Genomic DNA, 14,333 nt, shown 5'->3' on the forward strand with positions numbered 1-14,333 from the left:
TCATAAGAGTGAATGTGGATTATGTGGGGATAATGAAAGGGATTCATGAATATAAAGTTTGTTGCCTAATCTTATCTTATATTCATAGGGGCACTTGTGGAAAAAAAAAACCAAAAAGACACTGGAAGTGAACCCAAATAAAGTGGACCTTGGGCCGAGCCGATTTAAGCCCAATGTTGGAGAAATTAAAAATAAACAAATAAAAAGAATGAAAATCTACGTGGCCGCCTACGTGGAATGATTTGGACTTGGGGTAGCCTTTTTAGAACGACGGTGACAGCTTAGATGTTTTTTTTTTTTTTTTTTTTTTTTTAAAAAAAAGAAAGGCGTAGCCTTTCGAGGAAGTTTCTCAAATCGCCGCACATTCTATTTCTCGTCGCTTCCAAGATTAAAAATATCTTTTCGTTCTCTTCCACGAAGCTTCTAGAATTGCAATCCCTCCAATGCCATTAACGGAAAATTCGCACATAGAAGCTTTCTTTAGGGCTTGGGACCTGCCTGCGATCATTCCGGGATCTGATTTGGGTGATTCTTGTGGCGTCTCCCATGGGAGAGCCGAGCGCCAAACCGTCGCCTAATGGAGGCGATTCACAGAGGTCTATGCCCACTCCTTTCTTGACCAAAACGTATCAGCTTGTTGACGACGAGACAATCGACCATGTCATTTCATGGAACCACGACGGATCTACCTTCATCGTTTGGAACACCATCACTTTTGCTACAGATTTGCTGCCGAAGTATTTCAAGCACAATAACTTCACTAGCTTTCTCCGCCAGCTTAATACTTATGTAATCAATCCTCTACTGGATTTCAATTTCGTTGCTCTTTCCTTCCAAGCCATGGTGGATTTGTTTTTTGATTGCTGGATTTTTATTTTTTTTTCAGGGATTTAGAAAGGTTGTATCGGACCGTTGGGAGTTCGCGAACGAGTGTTTTCGCAAAGGTAAGAAACAGCTTCTTTGTGAGATTCAGCGTCGGAAGTTTCACACTGCGTTGCCGTCCACGACTCCGCCTCCGCAACTACTAGCGGTGACGGGCAATTCTTCTAGTGAAGAACAAGTGATTTCGTCTGATGAGACTCCGACGAGAGCTTTTGCAGAGCTGATCGATGAGAACGATCGGCTTAGAAAAGAGAAAGCAAAGCTTATCAAGTTTATGCAAAACTGTGCCTCACACTATTGAGGACATATTCTATTTATATTGGCAAAAGATTAACTAATAGATCCGATTTCATAGGAAACTAACGAAGTAAGCCTATTCTTATGGCATGACTAACTTCAAGCTATTCTAATGGATTGACCAATTCTAACAGTCCCCTTCAATCCCAACAAGTCTTGTACATGTTGAGATTGTTACAATGTGTAGTAAAAGGAGTTTTAGACAGTGGTTTTGTCAGGATATCAGCTACTTGATCACTTGATGAAATGAACCGAACTTCCATTGCTTTACGTGCTACTTGTTCTCGAACAAAATGAAAATCAACTTCAATATGTTTCGTTCTAGCATGAAATACTGGATTTGAAGTTAAATATGTAGCTCCGAGGTTGTCACACCAGAGGCGAGGAGCCTTTGATTGATACACGCCCAGTTCCTTCAGTAATGACTTGATCCAAATCATTTCTGCAGTAAGATTCGCAATGGCCTTGTATTCTGCTTCGGTGCTTGATCTTGACACTGTAGCCTGTTTTCTGGAACTCCATGAGATTAGATTTGCTCCAAGAAATACAGCAAAGCCGCTAGTTGAACGTCGATCATCGGGACAACCAGCCCAATCAGCATCAGAAAACCCCGACAACATCATGGTTGATTTCTGAATTTTCACTCCTAATGCTAGTGTGCCTTTAACATAACGAAGAATTCTCTTCACAGCACCCCAATGAGCATCAGTAGGTGTATGAAGATATTGACACACTTTATTGACAGCAAATGCCAAATCAGGCCTAGTCATTGTCAAATATTGTAGTGCTCCCACTGTACTTCTGTATTTGAATTGTTCTTCAGCTGATAAGGGTATTCCTTGTTCTCTGAATAATTTTTCAGCAGAACCCATTGGTGTAGACATAGGTTTGCATTTTTCCATGTTTACTCTTTTCAACAAATCTAAGGCATATCGTCTCTGTGACAGTATGATACCATCTCGTGTTTTCTTGACTTCAATACCCAGAAAATACTCAAGACCACCCAAATCTTTTACTGCAAAATCTATTTTCAATTTCTGAATCAACCTTTCGGTTGCTTGATCAGAGGAGCTCACAATAATTATATCATCAACATAGATGAGCATATAGATAGTTATCTCTCTGCTTTTGAGAATAAAAAGAGATGAATCAGCTACTGAAGCCTTGAAGCCTAACTCAATAAGTTTTCCAGTCAACCTTGAATGCCAAGCTTTTGGGGCTTGTTTCAGGCCATAAAGGGCTTTCTTGAGCTTGCATATGTAATTCTTTGGTTTGGCTGAGTCTTGAAATCCTGGTGGTTGTCGCATGTACACTTCCTCTTTCAGAATTCCATGCAAAAATGCATTTTGGATATCAACTTGTCTCATATTCCAGCCCTTGGTTACTGCTAGCGAAAGAATGACCCTGATTGTTGACGGTTTGATCACAGGGCTAAAAGTATCAGTGTAATCAACACCAAATCTTTGCTTGAATCCTTTGGCAACTAATCTTGCTTTTAATCTTTCAACTGACCCATCTGCTTTTCTTTTCACTTTATACACCCATTTACTATCAATGAGATTTATTCCAGGTTTGGGTGGAACTAGATCCCAAGTGGCATTTCGTTTTAGCGCTGAGAGCTCATCATTCATTGCTCCTCTCCATCTTGGATGTTGCATGGCTTCCTGCAGGTTTCGAGGTTCAGTAGCAGTCTCTATGATCGGAGTTGTGATAGTTACAGCGCTTGCGAATTTTCTTGAGGTTTCTGAATATCTGATAGTTCCATCAGTGAATTGTTTAGCTTGTACAATGTTATTTCTCAACCTTGTTCGCATTGGATGTTGACTAGCTGCTTCAGTTGGTTGATCAGACACATGTTCATGAGTTTGGTTTTGAGCATTGATCGAACTGCTCTCAGCTTCATATTCTGCAATTTCCTCTGAACTTCTTGTATTATCTGCAGAAGATAAGCTGACACCAGACAAGTTGTCACTAGCAATATTATCAGTTTGACCATCATTCATATGGGAATTACTAACAACTGGTTCAATATCTGTAAGAGCATTTTCAGTGTAAAAACTAGCAAGTTTGGCTAAGGCTGGAAGTAGAACAGGATGATGTGGATTTGTGGTTTTGTTTGGTGGCTTAGATTCTTCAAAAGGAAAAATATTTTCATCGAAAACCACGTCTCTAGAGATGTAAATACGTCCTGTACTTCTATTTAAGCATTTATATCCCTTATGAGAAGAACTATAACCCAAGAATATACATCTAGTAGTTCTGAAACTCAGTTTCTTGTTGTTGTAAGGCCTTAAATTAGGCCAGCAAGCACAGCCAAACACCCTAAGCATGGAGTAGTCTGGACTTTTACCAAACAATTTATGAAGTGGTGTGTCTTGTTGTATGGTTCGGCTGGGCATTCTATTTATAAGAAAGCAAGCTGTGTTGAAAGCTTCATCCCAGTAGGATAGAGGCATGTTGGCTTGAGCGAGTAAAGCAAGGCCAGTTTCTACAATGTGTCTGTGTTTTCTTTCGACTAACCCATTCTGCTGGTGTGTGTGAGGACAGGAGATATGATGTTCAATGCCTGTGGATTTGAAATAATTGTGTAACCGATGGTATTCACCCCCCCAATCTGATTGGACGGAGCGAATTTTGGTATTTAGCATAGTTTCAACATGTTTTTGAAATTGAAGGAACACAGACTCAACATCAGATTTGCATCTCAGAAAGTAAATCCAAACATAACGACTAAAATCATCAACAAAGGAAACATAATATTTGGAATTATTTACTGACGCAATGGATGGACCCCATACATCAGTGTGAATTAATTGAAGGGGTGCTGTAGATACATGCTGAGAAGAACCAAATGGCAATTGATGTGCTTTCCCTAATTGACAAGCATTACAAATTGAGGAAGAGGGAATATTAGTATCTATAGCTAAATTATTATCTTGTAGAATTCTAATGGTAATTGGAGATGCAGGGTGCCCTAGCCTTCTGTGCCATTGTTCTTTCGAAAGTTTGGCTGTCAGCAAGGCTTGACTGAAATTATGCGGTAGAACGTATAGGCCATTCTTACATCTACCGTGGAGCAGGAGTTTCTTCGTGACTCGGTCCTTAACCAAAAAATAGTTTGGGTGAAATTCTACAACAGCATTATTATCAGATGCTAGTCTTTGTACTGAAATTAGGTGCTTATTGATTTTAGGAACATATAGGATATGTTTCAGAACAAGAGATGAACCAGAAATTAATGAATTCCCAATATGAGAGATAGACAAACCTGCGCCATTTGCAACCTGAATTTGGTCGGTGCCAGTGTAGCGTTCTCTGGTGGTAAGCCTCTCTAGGTCATTGGTGATATGATCTGTGGCTCCAGTGTCAACATACCAGTTTGTGTCACTAGTGTATCCACTTGTTGCCAAAGCTGCTTGTTTGAGATTATTTTCGGCTTGATATGCCTGATCAAATCTGTGCCAGCATTGCAAAGCATCGTGATTGGGCTTACCACAAATCTGACAGACAATGCCTGAGCTGCTTTGTGTCTTTGATGGTTGACGTCCAGGATTGTTCACAGTACGCCTTGATTGTCCATGACCACTATTTAACTGACGACTACGACCGCGACTACCTCGACCTCCATTGGCACCTCCACGAATGGATATCCTATTGACATTGTTAGCAGATGAAAGTTGCTCAAATGTACCCTTACGCAAGTGCCGCATCTCATAGCTCAGCATGTGAGCATACACGTCGCTGACAGTGTATACATCTGTTCTGGTTGTAATGCTTGTGACTAGAGGATCATAATCTGGACCAAGTCCTTGCAGCATGTAGGCGATGAGTTCTTCATCCTCTATTCGCTTGCCAATGGCAGCAAGTGTATCACCAAGATGTTTTACTTTACGAAAGTAGTCAGCAATTGTCATGTCCTTTTTCTGGATAGTAGAGAGTTCCATACGGATCTGCATTGCTCTTGCTCGAGATGTGGAAGCAAATTGTCGCTCCAGCGTAATCCAGGCTTCTCGTGCAGTGGTGATTCCAACCATCGTGCTGAGAACCTCCTCAGTGACTGATGAGTTGATGAGGCTGAGTACCAGCTGGTCCTGGGGGTACCAGACTGTGAACTCAGGGTTGATGATAATTTTGCGATTCCCTGTTTCTTCACTTGGTTCAACGGCGATCGTCTGGCTTGGTGCAGGCATGGATCCATCCACAAAACCAACAAGGTTTTGGCTACGCAAGTAGGGAAGGATTTGGGTAGACCACAGTAGATAATTTTCTTGTGTAAGCTTAACACTAATCACCTGACTGATCGACGGAGAAGACATTGTGTTGTTTGGGATTGACATGTCTAACAGCAGAGGCTATGGATCTCGTGGATCTTATTTCGGCTCTGATACCATATCAAGTTTATGCAAAACTGTGCCTCACACTATTGAGGACATATTCTATTTATATTGGCAAAAGATTAACTAATAGATCCGATTTCATAGGAAACTAACGAAGTAAGCCTATTCTTATGGCATGACTAACTTCAAGCTATTCTAATGGATTGACCAATTCTAACAAAGCTTACGGAACAATTGGTTGAGATGAAATCTCTGTGCAACAACATCTTCTCGATGATGTCGAGCTTTGTTGAATGTCAATTCAAGAGCAGTTTCAAAGTGAGAGACAGCGTTTTGACACCGGCAAAATCGCTCGATCTTTTTCCAGTGAAGCGGCCTTCCGGCGAAGACGAAGCGGCAAAGACGAATCAGATCGGCGCGGCCATCGGAGCGAAGCGGCCGAGGGAATACAGAGAGTGGGCGACGGCGATAGCGGAGGACGATACTACTTTGCGACTCCAACCACCGGATAGATCGGAAGTCAAATCAGAGCGGGTAAATTGTCATAATAAAGTTGATGACCAGAACACGTGGCGTAATAAAGTCCACTGAGAGTCATCAAATGGATCTGTAATTAACGGCTAGGATAATAATGTATCGACTTTTCAGGTTCTTGTCAAGTAAAATCAGAGATGCAGGGAATCATTCCATCCCCAAATCTGGAAAAAGATGGCACGTGTGCCGCCATTACAGGGGGCAAATTAAGAAAGTTTCAAAGCACATTAAGCGTTACTGAAACTTCATCACCATTTTCTCCTCAGCTTTAGATTAGATTAGCAGCAGATAAAATGTTAACACAAATGTGAACATTTTGAGCATATACTCCTAAATACTTCTTTACAGTGTTATTCTCAGCTGAAAGTAAGAACCTTTCGTGTTACCCTTTACACATCTTTGATCCCTTTAAGAAACTTCAATACCTGAAGCATGGAAGGTCTGTTAGCAGGATTTTCTGATAAGCAAACCCAAGCAATCTGAAGGGTTTGAAGCATCATATGCTTGGAATCAGCATTCAGTACTGTGGCGTCAAGAACGTCTGCAGCCTGCCCCTTGTTGATCTTCTGAAACACCCAACCAACCAGGTTTCCGCCCTCAATCTCTTTAAAGTTGGGCCCTGTTGGTTCCTTCCCAGTTACCAATTCCAGTAGGATTACACCATAGCTATAAACGTCCCCCTTTGTAGTAGACCTCCCACTCTGCCCGTACTCCGGTGGGATGTAACCAAAAGTTCCAGCAATCTCAGTTGTGACATGAGTCTCACAAGCACTGATCAGTCTAGCCAACCCGAAGTCGGCAACTTTTGGTTCGAAGTCTTGGTTGAGGAGTATATTGCTTGCTTTAACATCCCTATGAATGATGTGGGGGATGAATCCATGGTGAAGAAACGCCAATCCACGAGCTGCGCCTGAAGCGACTTTAAATCGAGTCTCCCAGTTAAGGACTTCGAGGGTACCGATTCGGTTTCTTAGCCAAAGATCCAAGCTACCATTCACCATATATTCATAGACTAGGAGCTTCTCCTCCCCAAGAGAACAGTAGCCAAGTAGTGGTACAAGATTATTGTGCTTCACTTTGCCTATGGTTTCCATTTCAGCTATAAATTCTCTGTGCCCCTGTGTTTTTGCTTCGCTTAGTTTCTTCACGGCAACAATTTTTCCATCAGGTAATGTGGCCTTGTACACTGTCCCGAATCCTCCATCTCCAATGATGTTTGTTTTACAGAAGTTATTGGTTGCTTCGAGAATATCAGCCAAAGTTAATTTCAGAAGGGGTTGCTCGAACGTGGCTACATTGATGCTTAAAGGCTCTCTCGATCTGCTGCTGCTGCTTAAGAAATAGAGATTAGGGTCTATGAAACATTTTAATTTTCTTTCCTCCATTTCCTCTGGATCGTTCTCTCTCTGGCTTCGAATGATCCATCTCCGCATGGCGAATGTGATAGTTAGAACAATAAGAACACTAACAATGATGATCCCAGCAACGCTCCAAGCATTCAATGCTGCTGATCTCTCCAAGATTTTGATCCGGCAATTCAAACCCATGATTCTTCCACAAAGGCCCTTGTTACCCACAAGTGAACTTCTGGATAGATTCTGGCAAATGCCACTGCTCGGAATTGGCCCTTCCAGACTGTTGTCTGCCATATTCAGGTAAACCATATTGACAAGGCTGCATATTTTCTCTGGAATTTCTCCTGAGAGCTTGTTATTTGAAACATCTAAGTATTCAAGTTGCATAAGATCCCCAAAATCTGAAGGGATTTGCCCTGTGAACTTATTTCCATGAAGATCCAACGTTGTCAAGTATGAAAGGTTGCCCAATGTTCGTGGAAGGACACCCTCAAAATAGTTATTACTCAAATTCAAAGTTTCAATCTTCCATGTCATGGAACTTGGGAAAAGTTCAACAACCTGACCAGAAAGCTTGTTCTCCTGTACATACAGCCCGACAAGATTCAACATGTTGGACAGAGAAGAAGGAAGATCACCATCCAACTCATTAGAACTTAAATCCAAATGAGTTAGAGCTTTCAGATCACCAACAGTTCTTGGAATTGAACCAGATAATTTATTTCCAGTCAAGTTCAACTTTACCAAGCTACTCAAATGACTGAAGCTTTCGGGGATTGTACCCACCAGGTGATTATTCCATAGATACAGGCCTTGGAGCTTGAGAGCATTGCCGATCTCTGTGGGAATAGGACCAGTAAGCATATTGCTAGACAAATCCAAGGTTGTCAGGTTCGTTAAGTGAGAGAGAGATCTAGGAATCTCTCCAGAAAGTAGATTATTATTCAGCAAAAGATCAACTACAACAACACAATTCCCCAGTTCGTCAGGTATGGTACCAGACAATCTATTATGAGACAGATCGAAAACACCATGATGCTGAACAAAGCTCAAATCAGGAATAGTAACCTGTCGAAAATAAGCAGAGGGCTTGGAAGGTATGGCTCCAGATAACATGTTGCGTGACAGAACTAGACACTGTAATTCAGTAAGGTTAGCAAGTCTTTCAGGAATCAACCCATTTAGACTATTGTTTCCAAGGTCCAACGTGGTAAGTGAAGTGCAATCTGCAAGCATGGCAGGAATAGTTCCTTCAAGCAGATTGGAATTCAAATTTAGAACTGAAAGAGCTGTGAGATTTCCAATCTCATGTGGTATACCGCCTGTCAACCTATTGCTGCTGAGAACAAGCCTCTCAAGTGAAGCTGCATAGCCAATTTCTGAAGGGAGATGACCCTCCAACAGGTTATTTGCGGCAGAAAACTCCATCAAATCCACTGAGTTCCATATATTTCTAGGTAAAGAACCGGTAAAATTATTAGAGTCAAGGTTGATTACCATTAAGGAAAGGTTTGAGAAGTACTCTGGTATTGCCCCAACAATCTGATTGTCTACCAAAACCAGCTGCGTAAGGTTTCTACACAGCACAAATGTATCATCAATCGTACCCGAGAGGAAATTGCTGTCAAGATCAATCTCCATCAAGGATGCAGCATTACAAATTTCTTTAGGTATTGGACCTGTCAACAAGTTATTGCTCAAACTCAGGTGATTAAGCATCGAGCAATTTCCAATCTCAGGAGGGATTTCCCCCATGAGATGATTACTCGAGAGTAAAATAGAATCAACATGATCCCATTTGCCAAGCCAGGAAGGTAATGGCCCAGAAAGCTGATTCTTCTCAGCAGAAAATGTCAACATGGGAAGCTCTGAAAGCTCTTGTGGTAACACCCCAGATAGAAAGTTGAATGAAAGCATCAATGTTTTCAAATTTCTGCACCTCCCGAGCTCAGCAGGAATAGAACCATTAAGCTGAGTGTAAACCAGATTCAATATAGTTAAGTTCTGTAACTCACCAATCGATCTCGGGATATAACACCCAAGTGGGTTGTATGAAAGGTCCAGTTTGCTCAATGATTTCAACTTGGATAGTTCGTCAGGTAATGGACCAGTTAAAGAACAAGAAGGCGAAAAAAAGTTCTCCAGCAATACAAGGTTGCCAACTTCAGGAGGCAACTCACCGGAAAAGTGGTTAATGCCGATATAAAGATCAGTCAAATGCTGTAGGTTTCCAATTTCAGGTGGGATTGAACCCGAAAACGAATTGTTTGAAATGTCCAGAGACGTTAAAGATTTAAGGTCAGTAAAGATAGTCAATGGGAGTGAACCTGATAAAAGATTGTTACCGAGGTCCAATGATAGAATCCCCGTCAGGTTTCCGATGTGGGGCGGGACATTTCCGACGAAGGCATTGCTGGAGAGGTCAAGGGTCCGTAGCAGCTTCAAATTTCCAATCTCCGGCGGGATTTTACCTGTGAATAAATTAGTCCCCAACTTGAGATTCTCCAACTGAGACAACTCGGTGAGCTCGATTGGGAAATCACCGGAAAAATGATTATCGCCGAGAGCGAGCACCTTCAAGCTCCGAAGATTGGATATCTGAGGTGGGATTGAGCCATAGAGAAAGTTGTTTGAAAGGTCAAGAACAGAGAGACTCGAAATGTTGAAAAGCGACTGAGAGAGTCGGCCTTTGAGCGAAAGAGATGAAAGAGAGAGCTCTGTAACTCGACCGAGCCGGCAAGAAACTCCAGTCCAAAAGCAGTGAGGATGTGATGAGTTCCATGGCAGAATTTCGGAGGTTTCTAGCGAAGCTTTGAAAGAAATCAAGCTTTCTCTGTCGATAATAATCTCATTCTGGTCTATAATACCATTGGAGCTCAAAATGCAGAGCTCGAAGTAGACGATGAAAATGAGAAGGAAGCGTGTCAACTCCATACCCATATGAAATATTCTGATATCTCAATATTTCAAACCACGACTGCAAAAAAAATGAAGATGGGCAACCTTAACTTCCATGGCTGTTGCAGAGAGAGATGAAACGAAGGGGAAGAAGAAGAAGAAGAAGGTTACGCGCCATAGCTATAACGCAGCATTGAAAGGACTATGGCAAAAGAAGGTTGGTCAGAGAGGAGGCGCAGCTCACATGACTTGAAGGATGGTATGGCAACGGCAATTCTGTTTTTCTTCTACTTTAGGCCCTCCCAATTCCCTGATATTACTTTTGGGTATTTATTTTGAAGTCCTCCAAGTCCTCAAGAAATTTGAAAAGGGGTCCCTCATAACACTAGACCAAGTCATAAATTCAAGGTTTTGTGGAAGACAAACAAAACAAAGCTGTGTATTGGGGGATTAAAAAAGCAGTCTTTTTGTCACTTCCATTCCCTTTTCTTTGTTCTTTATTCATATTTTGATAAAAGTAATGGTTTTTAGGGTTATGGAATAGGGAATAGAGAATAAAAATGAAAGCTTTTTAGGGTTTGTGGGTTTTGCAAATGCTCCCACCATTGTTGGCTGTGATTTCAACCCTCTAAATACCTTATTCCTATATGCATTTATTCCAATCTTTTTTGTTAAATTATTGTGGAAAGAATCAAAATTGGTCAAAAGGGTAGAGAGTGACAATTATTTTGTCAGCTATAGACTTGTGTCTGTAAGTTTTAGGGTTTGGATACTTTTTTTATTAGGTCACAAATACCCCAAAAGGAGGGCTCAATTGTGTGCATATCAGCATATATAATGCATGGGAGAGGTAGAAATCGAACAAAACATTGTCCTTTTATCTTTCGGTACAAAACAACGAAAGAAGTCTTGACACGAGTTTCAAATACAATTTCGGTTCCACTCGAGCTATAAGAACTTTCTAACAAAAGTACATGGTTCATACTCTATTTCGTAATCTTTTTAGACATGCTTCTTATTTTGTACTGTTCTCATTTGTCATAATAATTTACAAATAAATTACTACTAACGTTAAAATTTCTACTGGTTTTTAGCTTTACACTTTTTTACACTTTTTGAGGGAGATGGTTCTATGGTTAGGCATTGGGCTCTATCTAGCTCTTGTCCTAGGCTATTTCATTTTTTTAAACGACTAACTACTTTAGTTGTACTCCAACCCCACCTACAAACGTGAAGTTTGCTGAAATTAAACTTTGAAATTAAAAATTCTAGGGTCGTGGTTTGAAAATGTAATGTAGATTTGAACGGGAAGTAGTCGTAGAACAAGTTGATAATAATGAAAGTATATCAGTATTAGATCCAAACACCAATCCTAATACGTAAACTATTTGATGCAATCTCATGTTTAAAACAACCATAGTAACTAATCTGATGTTAGAATCTTTCGATGGTACGATATTGCCAATTTGAACATAAGCTCTTATGACTTTGTTTTGGGCTTTCCAAAAAAGGTCTCATAACAATGTACATGTATTCGTTTACTTCTAGACCCATAATCATTCTCTAAATTAGCCTTCCCAATAATCCTCCCCTCGAGTAAGTACCCTTCAACAATGTACAACATATAGTCCTGAGGTATAATCCTTCCTTAAATTAGCAAATGTGGGACTCTCTCCCAACCGCAGATAGAGGATAGAAGCTTATCAATAGTAGAGGTCTGACGCTTATAAATTCAATAGTTCTTCAGTGTAAACTCATATTGGCATCCCAATAATTTAAAAGGGCCAGAAACCTCATATATTTTGAGGTTACGAAATTGGATTGAAAAGAAGATCTAAAATAGAAAACTAAAAAGAAGACGGATGGGATTCATTTGGGCTTTTTCATCTCACCGACCAAACATTATTATTATGAACAGTTGTAGTGATTTTCCCGAGAAAATCCGAGAGAAAAAAGAAAATCACGTAAAAATCTTGGGTCATCGCTGAAACTTGATGATTTTCAGAGAACCCCCATGCATGTCATTAATACTGATGAACACAGCAAAAGAAAAAGGGTGAGAGAGAGCTTGTTGTCGCTCATAACATGATAGAGATTTTCCGGGAAAAAGAAACAGAGAAAGAGAAAAAAAATGTATAAAGAAAAAGTTAATTGTTTTAAAGGGTGGAGAGTGGCAGGGCCAGCAGTGGCAATTAGAGAGCATTTCAGGAAACATGCAGAGCACAAGTGCAGTCTGATAGGAAGAGATTTGTGAACAGAGCAAAAAACAGAGCATTGATCATTGAAAGGGAAAGGGGGAAATTTAAGAGAGGGCAGGAAAAGGGTATTGAAGTATTGGGATTTTGGGAGGGATATCATTGTGATTGTGAAAGGACGTTGCGTAAGTGAAGCAAAAGTTGAAGTTATGTGTTGTTCTCAGGTTTCTCATCTTTCCATGGCTGCCATTGCCATCCCCTTCGCATACTCTACACACTTCTCTGTACTGCTAAGTATGGTTCTGAAATTTGATGGGACAGACAACACTGGTAGTAGTTGGGATTGGGAACTTGTATTATTAAAGAGTCAGGTATCTTTTACCATATAAACTTATTAAACAAATTAAAGGCGCATGAAAGAACGAAAAATATGATGGTACGACTTGTGTTTGTCTGTGAGGATAAGTCTTCGCACGAGTAATGTGACTAGAGCCATTTGGATTTCATCGTTACAATTATACCATACGACTATATGAAATGACTTTTTCGATGTTTTGTTCGCTCTATTTCGGGTTCAAATTTGATGGGTGTGTTTGGTAATTTTTTGAGTGTAGAGGGTAATTTTAGAAAAAATAAAAATCAATAACTTTGAGTAGTTCATCATGTTAAAATGAAAGGTGAGAAAAAGGGAAAAAGAAAAAGTCAAACTTTGACTTCATCTATATGGGCCTTGGATTTTGGGCTTTTCAGTGCTATGAGATGGGGGCCCAATAGATATCCACATCACCACTTCAGAAAATAAAAGCCCATCATTACTTGATTGGACCCAAAGACTGATCTTAATTTGACAAGTCCACTATCAGCATACGGGCCCATGCAACTCGGCCCATCAACTGGGCCCACTCGTTAGATATATATTCTTTTAAGAAGAATAAATATCTCTCATCTTTTGTTGAAGGCGCGTGTAATAAAAAGTGACATACATATTCAAATATTTCAAGGTATTATTAATAATAACGCTAACTTCAACTTAACTTAACTACTCGATAAAGTATCATATGGTTAAAAACGTCAAATGTTTGAATCTCAATGGATATATATTTTTGAACTAAAAACATAACAACATTTTAAAAAATATATATATATATTATTATTCAATGGTTGTGTTTATTTCAAACTTAAAATCACTTGTAAAAATTATTCGATAGAGTTGCGATTTGTTTGTTTGACTATTCGTACTAAGATATTGAGATGCTTGAAAACAAAGTTTACCTGAATAATTTGACACTATGCATATATATATATTATTTATGTTACTTTATTTTATTTTATTAAATTTTTTATTCACCGTCTTATTTGTCATGATTACATTAATTGAATTTACAATAAAAAATGGAATTTACAATAAAAAAACACTACCAAGGAAAATGATAAAAGTGTAAGTATTTGTTTTTTAAATTAAGCATTTATTAGAAACGATCTACAGCCAAACAATTATTTTTCGAATAAATAATGGTTAAAGAAATTTAGTGTATTGAATCTTTCAAATCAATCACAACTCTCATTTTGACGCATGATAATTGTGTAACGGGTTGAAATTCATTTTGATTAAGATTGACGTAAAAAAAGATGAAAAAGCATCTTAGGATAATGATAATTGATATATCTTAAAAGAATAAATTATGAAATATTTAAATTTTCAATTTTTTATCTATAATGTTTTAAAATTAAATTAAAAAAATATGATAATAATTCTACGATTAAATAGATAAAAGCAAGTAATTTTAGGATGAGCCTGCCACTTCTAAAAAAAAAAAAAAAAAAAAAAAAAAATC

General features: G+C 39.3%; 2 protein-coding genes and 1 non-coding gene across 4 annotated transcripts; 1 reads left to right on the forward strand and 2 right to left on the reverse strand.

The window, feature by feature from the left end:
* The first annotated feature begins 173 nt into the window (after nt 1-173).
* LOC111430889 (heat stress transcription factor B-2b-like) lies at nt 174-6,321 on the forward strand. 2 transcript variants are annotated; one of them, XM_023067367.1, is made up of 3 exons: nt 174-789; nt 887-1,149; nt 5,744-6,321. In XM_023067367.1, exons 1-3 carry the CDS (start codon nt 547-549, stop codon nt 6,105-6,107), a joined length of 870 nt encoding a protein of 289 aa, XP_022923135.1. In that variant the 5' UTR covers nt 174-546; the 3' UTR covers nt 6,108-6,321. The 2 variants fall into 2 exon arrangements, with proteins under 2 accessions (XP_022923135.1, XP_022923134.1); XM_023067366.1 differs by having other exon boundaries at nt 887-1,139; nt 5,734-6,321.
* Nucleotides 4,892-5,027, reverse strand: LOC111430914. Its single transcript, XR_002708398.1, has one exon. It is a non-coding gene; the product is annotated as a small nucleolar RNA Z247 (small nucleolar RNA).
* Nucleotides 6,305-10,580, reverse strand: LOC111430886 (leucine-rich repeat receptor protein kinase EMS1-like). The gene has a single exon (XM_023067359.1). It carries the CDS (start codon nt 10,343-10,345, stop codon nt 6,440-6,442), a length of 3,906 nt encoding a protein of 1,301 aa, XP_022923127.1. The 5' UTR covers nt 10,346-10,580; the 3' UTR covers nt 6,305-6,439.
* Between the last annotated feature and the right edge of the window lie 3,753 nt (nt 10,581-14,333).

Source organism: Cucurbita moschata, unplaced genomic scaffold (assembly GCF_002738365.1).
Source record: "Cucurbita moschata cultivar Rifu unplaced genomic scaffold, Cmos_1.0 Cmo_Scf00034, whole genome shotgun sequence".
Lineage (NCBI taxonomy): Eukaryota > Viridiplantae > Streptophyta > Magnoliopsida > Cucurbitales > Cucurbitaceae > Cucurbita > Cucurbita moschata.

Coding starts and splice junctions, on each gene's coding strand:
- LOC111430889 (XM_023067367.1), top strand. CDS start 547: ATGGGAGAGCCGAGCGCCAAACCGTCGCCTAATGGAGGCGATTCACAG. Junction 790..886: donor TCCGCCAGCTTAATACTTAT/GTAATCAATCCT, acceptor TTTTTTTTTCAG/GGATTTAGAAAGGTTGTATC. Junction 1,150..5,743: donor AAAGAGAAAGCAAAGCTTAT/CAAGTTTATGCA, acceptor AACAAAGCTTAC/GGAACAATTGGTTGAGATGA.
- LOC111430886 (XM_023067359.1), bottom strand. CDS start 10,345: ATGGGTATGGAGTTGACACGCTTCCTTCTCATTTTCATCGTCTACTTC.